At 44.4% G+C, this 7,128-nt stretch overlaps 1 protein-coding gene across 1 annotated transcript in view; it reads left to right on the forward strand.

The window, feature by feature from the left end:
• NEK9 (NIMA related kinase 9) overlaps nucleotides 1-6,387 on the forward strand; it is a 42,691-nt gene extending 36,304 nt beyond the window's left edge. The window contains exon 22 of the mRNA XM_029950850.1: nucleotides 3,369-6,387. Within this exon, the coding sequence (XP_029806710.1) occupies nucleotides 3,369-3,491 (123 nt within the window). The 3' untranslated portion in view covers nucleotides 3,492-6,387. The remainder of the gene's footprint in view (nucleotides 1-3,368) is intronic.
• The last annotated feature ends 741 nt before the right edge of the window (nucleotides 6,388-7,128 follow it).

A 7,128-nucleotide genomic window follows, 5' to 3' on the forward strand; every position in this document is an offset into this window, starting at 1 on the left:
ATTTGGGAAAACCTTTATCTCTCCTTGTATTTTGAATGACAGGCTCACTGGATAAAGAATTCTTGGCTGCATATTCTTCTTGTTCATCACATTGAAGATTTCCTGCCATTCCTTTCTGGCCTGCCAAGTTTCAGTAGATAGGTCTGTAACCACTCTGATAGGTTTCCCTTTGTATGTTAAGGCCCTTTTATCCCTAGCTGCTTTCAGAATTCTCTATCTTTATCTTTTGCCAGTTTCACTATGATATGTCATGCTGAAGCTTGGTTTACGTTACATCTTAGGGGAGTTCGGTATGTCTCTTGAATTTCAGTGTCTTTCTCTTTCCCTAGATTGGGGAAATTTTCGTGTATAATTTGGTCCAGCACCCCTTCAGGACCTTTTTCTCTTTCTTCTTCTTCAGGAACTCGTATGATATGGATATTTGATTGTATCACTCAGGTCTCTGATTCTCCTTTCGTGCCCTGTATCAATTTCTCTCTCTTTTTCTCAGCTTCTTCTTTTGCTATAACTATGTCTTCTAATTCACCTATTCTCCTCTCTGCTTCTTCAATCCGTGCATTGGCAGCCTCCATCTTATTATTCACCTCATTTATAGCCTTTTTAAACTCATCAGAGCTATTTTGAAGGTTCCTAGTCTTTGTGTCTATATCTTCTCTGACAGATTCTATGCTTTTTTCAAGCCCATTGATTAATTTTATGATAATCGTTCTAAATTCTTTTCAGTTATGTTGCTTATGTCTGTTTTGAGCAGTTCTGTCGCTGTGATTTCTTCCTGGAATTTCTTTAGAGGAGAGTTCTTTCATTTCATCATTTTGGCTAGCTTTCTGTCTCTTACCAGTTTTAAAAGCTCTTTCTGCACTGTGCACCTGTTAGTATAGCTCTATTAAAGGAGGCTCTTTGACTATCCAGGGCCTGTCAGGAGATGTTCTTTTAATGGTGTCTCTCAGTTTCTCTTGTTGTGCTTGTGATTAATATATTTCCTTACTCAGTGATATTTGAGACTTTTCACTATGTGTGCTTTGGCCTGTTTTTTGAGGTAGCCCTGAAAAGGAACACAGACAAACACAGGGAACACAAGCACACAACACACTGACAGAACCGATAAACAAGCAAACCAAATGGGAAAGGAAAAAAAGGGAGCAGGAAAGAAAAGAGAGGACAGGAAAGGGGAAAGAAAAAAAACGGGGGGCACAGAGACAGCCAGAGATAAAGGACAGTCTGAGAGCCTAAAACCTGCGGAGGATAAAGATAAGAATGAGATAAGCGAAAAATATCTGGGTGGTAAAGGTTAATCTAATCACAGCAGTGTTAAATGTTGGTCTTTCCCAGACTCCAGGGGAAAAGGGAGAGAAGGATGAAATAGGAAAATAGAAAAGAGAAAACAAGGGAAAAAATTATGGAAGCTTAAAAATTAAAAATAATTAGGATAGAAAAAATTGAAAAAAAACCTTAAAAATAGCACAAAGAGAAGAATCCAGCTATCCAGCATGGATGGGCGTGGTTTGATGTGAATATGTCAGGTCTCTGGGCCTGGTCTCTGAGGCCCTGCCTTAGTGGATGCAGGGAGAAGAATGGCGGTGCCTCAAGTCCCTCTCAGACCATGTGTTGCCAGCCACTGTCTGGAGTCCAACCTCCCCGTGCCACGGGCGGGTCACGTTGTTTTGGTTTTCTAAGGTCCGCTAGGCCTTCAAATCCTAGTCCACCCACTTTACAAGTTTCCACCACCATTAAAATAACCTCTGGCAGCCAGGTGGCTTTCTGGTTGGGACTGCGCAGGGGGGTTGGAGAGACAGCCCTTCCCTGGCTCCACCTGAGGTCTGCGGGCTGCCGGGCCCACTGGATCGCAAGCCCGCTGAGGGGGTCTCTCCCTGCACCCAGTGGCTGCGAATGGAAAGTTTGTCTCTCCGCCACACCTCGGGCTAAGGTCTCCCTTCAGTCTCTCCTCTTCCCCTTGGTTCTGTACCTCCCTGGGGGCTGGTTCCCACCCGGCGTCTTGCGTGTAGAGCGGCCGGCTCGTGTGCAGCTCTCAAAATTCTGTGCCAACCTGCACGGCCGTCCTGCGGGCTCGCGGCCCTGCATAATGTTGTGCAGCCTTCAGACCTGCACTCTCTGCGGCCCGGGGCTAAGTCTCTGGGCACTCGCTTTCCCAGCTCCGCTTTGAGCCGGTGCTCCCTCCCTCAGAGTCTCTGTTCCCAGTTTTCACTCACTTACTCGGGCATCCGTGGGGCTAATATCAATAAGGGGTCAGGGCGCGCACCTCCGCTCCTAGAGATCAGAAAGTTGTGGCTTTTAATTCCTCTCATTTTGATGTTTACAGGCGTGCGGAGGTAACAGTGTTCCCTACCTCTCCGCCATCTTGCCACTCCAACTAGATCAGTGCCTTGTTTTTAAAGCTCTTCTAGCTTTTAGTTCTATTTAGAGTGAACCAGGGCTGGGAAATATGGTTCAACCCTTGGCTTTGCCATTTATCAGTTTTACGTGTCTGGACAAATTTGTTTCTGTGAGTCCTGGTTTCTCACCTAAAAGAGGAAAATAATACCATCTATTTTGTTATGGTTGTTTTGAGGATCAAATGAAATCATGTCTATGAAAGGACTTTGGGAAGCAGTATACTCACTTGAGGCAAACATGGGGTGGTGGGCAGCTGTAGCAGGCAGGAGGACTGTTTGGCTTAGGGCTGTCTCAGTTTTATTTATATTTAATGTTTATTTTTGAGAGACAGTGCATACACATGTGTGCGTGATGGAGGGGCAGAGTGAGGGAGATAGGATTTAAAGCGGGCTCCATGCTGACAGCAGTGAGCCAGGTGTGGGGCTTGAACTCACGAACCACAAGGGCACCTGCGTGGCTCAGCTGGTTAAGCATCCGACTTCGGCTCAGGTCATGATCTCACTGCTCATGGGTTCAAGCCCCGGGTCAGGCTCTGTGAAGACAGCTCTGAACCTGGAGCCTGCTTCAGATTGTGTCTTTCTCTCTGCCTGCCTCTCTCTCTGTCTCAAAAATGAATAAATGTTTAAAAAAAACACCTCACGAACCACAAGATCATGACCCGAGCTGAAGTCAGACATTTAACCAACTGAGCCACCCACGTGCCCCATGCTTGTCTCAGTTTCAAAACAGAGAGTTCTGAATTCCAGAAAATCCTACAGTCACGGGTAAATAAACAGTTGGTCACCCTGCCTGCAGCGAGTGTGACGATGTTGGCTTTATTTAAGGTAGCATTATTAAGGTATAATCTAAGGTAGTATTATGAGCTTCTCACAAAACTGTGCCTACAAATCTTTAGAGGTCAACATTAAAAACCTCGTCCTGGACTGTGGTGACTGGTGGCAGTATCGTTAATGTGGAATTGTGTTTTGTTTGGACAGGAGGGGATGCATTCCAGAGGAACTCAGACTGCAAAGGAAGAGATGGAAATGGATCCAAAGCCTGACTTAGATTCAGATTCCTGGTGCCTCCTGGGAACAGACTCCTGTCGACCCAGCCTCTAGTCTCCTGAGCCTGTCCGGCCTCCAGGAAACTGGGATCCAGAGAACTTCACAGCACACTTACTGAATGCAGAGAGCGCTTTCCTGGCTTTGTTCACTTGCAGACAAGGAGTGCAAGGCGGAGGCTCTGAAGCACTTTCCATGTACACTTGGAGAGTGGCATTGCCTCTTAGATAGGATCTAGGGGTGGTTTTGTTTGGAGAGTGGAAGGGCCCCCTGGCCCTGGCTTTGTCCTCAGTGACTGCCATAGCAGCAGCTCTGTACCTCATCTGGTGATCCCACCTTTGAAGAGGAGACACAGTGCTCACCTTAACCTTGCTGGTAGCAGCTTATATCTCATTTATCATTTCACCATTACTTGGAAGCTGCCTTGGGGATTCAACACCAGGCATTGCACCTCTGGGTGGAGGAGGGGAGAAAGTGTAAAACTCGAGCGGGCTGGAAGCAGATGGGGCCCGTCCAGCATCGTCTGGAGAGTGGTGAAGTGGTGAACCCTCTCAGGAGCCCTGAGTCTGGGGAAATATGTCTGGTGGAGTCAATCTAGGGCTTATTTTCAGAAAGTTCAGTTACTTTGCGCAGCTAAATGCTTTAGGAGGAAAAGTGGGCTTAGATTGCTTTTCCTCTGAGGGTCGATTGAAGTTTCTTCAGTGAGGAGTAGAGGAAGAAGGCTAGGTGCCGCCTCCTCACACAGCTGCAGTTTCCGTCTGTGGCCAATGCAGGTAGGATTTCCTAACTTTGGAAGACGCCTCTAAAAGGCGAGGTGTTTCATAGAGAGCTGAGTCAGCGGGGCAAGAGGAACAGGCTGAAGAGAAGACCGTGAGGGAGAGAGGTCCTCCTGTAGCCGCCTCTCCTTGGTATCTGTAAGAAGGTCTGGGGTGCCTCTGCCTTCGTGGCGCTGAGGGTTCTAACCTTGACTTCAGCAGCCCCAACCACTCCCTTCCTGTATGTCTAGTCAGTATTTTCCCCTTTTGGTGTTTTATGAAGCCATATCAGTGAATCTGTATCATCTTTCCTACTTGAGTGGCCCAAAGCCAGCACCAAAACCTGGTAGTCCCTAAAGCCTAACAAAACAGGTAGAAGCCAAGTGAAAGGAATTGGGCTGAGAGCTCCATTCTAATCCCATAGTCATTGTGTCATTAGGGACAGGAACGAGCCAGCTTCCCAAAGAGAGAAAGTGTCTCAAAGCTTTTGATGGTTTTATTTAAGGATATGAGCTTTGTGTTTCCACCTAGCCTTATGAAATGTTCTGTTAGTGTTTTGGGTTATAGGAGCTGCCTTGATAAGACTCACATGCTACCTCCCTAGAAACAGCTAAATTAATTTTTGTTTCATTTTCCTCAAACCCAAAAAATGAATGTTTGATATCTCTATAATATTTTGGAAGGACCTATGCAATGGAAATTTTGCCATTTCCCCAAAACTGGTGGTGTAAAGGCTGATGCTGGGGGAAAACCCATGGCTGGGGACGGGCAACTCTGTCCAATGGGATCTTCTTTGGTTTGATATTCCCATTGTTTTCTCAATTCTGGGAAGCCTAGTACAATGGTACTAACGTAATCACTAAAGCCTTTTCTTAAAATAAGGGAAGGGGCCAACTCCAGATTAAAGTTACAAGTTCTGGGGACTTTGAGAGTTTGCTGTAAACCCTAAAAATGGGTTTTGGTTCACCGTGTAAATGCACCTTTGATTTTTTTAAGGGCTGACTGGCCTTTCACGTTCCTGTATCCCTCATACTCACCATCTCAGCAGGCCTGAGAGGCAGGCTCAGTTTGGGTGTGAATCCTGAGTATTGCTTCTGTGGAATGGAGGAACAGGGGCGCATTGCTGAGACAAGGATGGAAGCAAGCATTGAAGGGAGGGGAGAGCCGTGCTCTTGTTCCGGAAGGGAGCCATTCTCTAGCAGGGGAACGCTGGTCATTTTCTCTGGCATTTTCCCTTGGGAAGTGTAGTTTGCTGGCAATCTGGCTGAGAATCTGAGTTCTGTGCCTTAGAGACAATTTGCACTTTCCCAAATTGTGCCTGGGACAGCCGTATGATTTTTTCCCACCAAATAGCTATGCAAACAGAAACCGATTCAAAGGTGGGAGCCATGAATTAGATAAAAAGTGAAAGGTTAGGCAGCAAAAATGCCTTTGAATGGTTTTTTATAGCTAATTCTTTTAAAGTTTGTCCTGCTGTTCTTTCTGCCGTGCTAGGTGTTTTCAGTTTTCTAGTAGTATTGCTTTTGAGTTATAGTATAACCCAAGTTACTCCTCTGCTCTGACATTGTCGCTGAACAGCTAGCTTATTGTTAGCCAGATGTTTGAAAGGTTGAGGGTGGAGTGGTTTGGCATTTCTGTTTTAAATAAACATTTAAACTCTCAATCAGTGCTATGCCTGCGCGTGGACCTTAGTCACTGGGGATGAAACACCCAGATTCTAGGCCTTCATGAATCTTTGATTCAGTGAGTCTTTATATAAATAAATAAATGCCCTTGTAATAGAAACAACACAAGGGACATTTGCACAAATAATCTTTAGCTTTTTTCCAGTTTCTTTTTCTTCCTAATAGAATCATTTCTGCTGCTACAACACCCCCCTCCCCCAAACTTCTCAAATATAGTGCTTAAAATGCAGAAGGAGGGGGGGAAATTAGCCACTGAAAGAGGAAGGGTCATTTCTTGCACTTACCCTCTCAATCACAGTGGACTTTTTCAAGGTATAATGTGTGTCTATGTTTATAAAACTGTTTTTCGTCAAAGAGGGTGAACTGTATTTGGTCTCCCTGGCATATTAAAGTTCAAAGCAAAAGCAGCCTTAAACTCAAATTTCATTTGATTTGCCATATATTTGGAAACATTCATAAAAGAACAGCTCTGGCACGAGGATGTATTATAAATAAAATTCTTTCAACTGAGAATCCCTGGGCCTCCAAAGAAGTATTATTCATTAGTGTCAGGGCGGGCTGGGTTGTAGTCAGGACTACAAAACATGTTCCTTCCTGCCACAAAGCCAAAAATCATTTATTACATCAGTGATTAACTACAGAAATAAACATGCTGATCACTAAATGTCACGGAATCAGGAACATTAGAGAGAAAAACACTATATCACATCTGTGCTACCTCCTTTGTAGTTGTGAAGAATGGTAAATTAATGACCAAAAGCAAATGTTGGCCAAAAGATACTGTGCTGCATTAAATACACTGTTGTTAGGAAATACTCAGCACATCTGCATATACTTTTATATGAAGTGAATTTCACCATGAGATTTTTTTCCCATTGTTGAACCTTTTGAATCTTAAAATTTATAATATTTGCATGTACTGAAGGTTCTTGGACAAAGTAGTATAACACATGGATATTAACAAGCAGCATTTATTTATCCACTATTATTCTCTGCTATCCAGGAAGGGACTTAGATGGAAAAAGGGTTCTGACCTCTTCCCAAAGATCAGATCAAGCTAAATTTAAAAGACTAATAGTTATTCCTAATATAATCAAGGCCTAAACATGTTGAGAGTGGAGGGACCACTAAGGCATTGACTATTGTTTTACTCTCTAGCAATGTAAGAATGAATAACTGCTTCCTGTGTCTGAAGGAAGCACTCCCCGTACATCCATTTGTTCCCCCGGAGGACCCTGGTCTGTGAACTTAATA

This window comes from Suricata suricatta, chromosome 9, assembly GCF_006229205.1.
Source record: "Suricata suricatta isolate VVHF042 chromosome 9, meerkat_22Aug2017_6uvM2_HiC, whole genome shotgun sequence".
Taxonomy (NCBI): Eukaryota; Metazoa; Chordata; class Mammalia; order Carnivora; family Herpestidae; genus Suricata; species Suricata suricatta.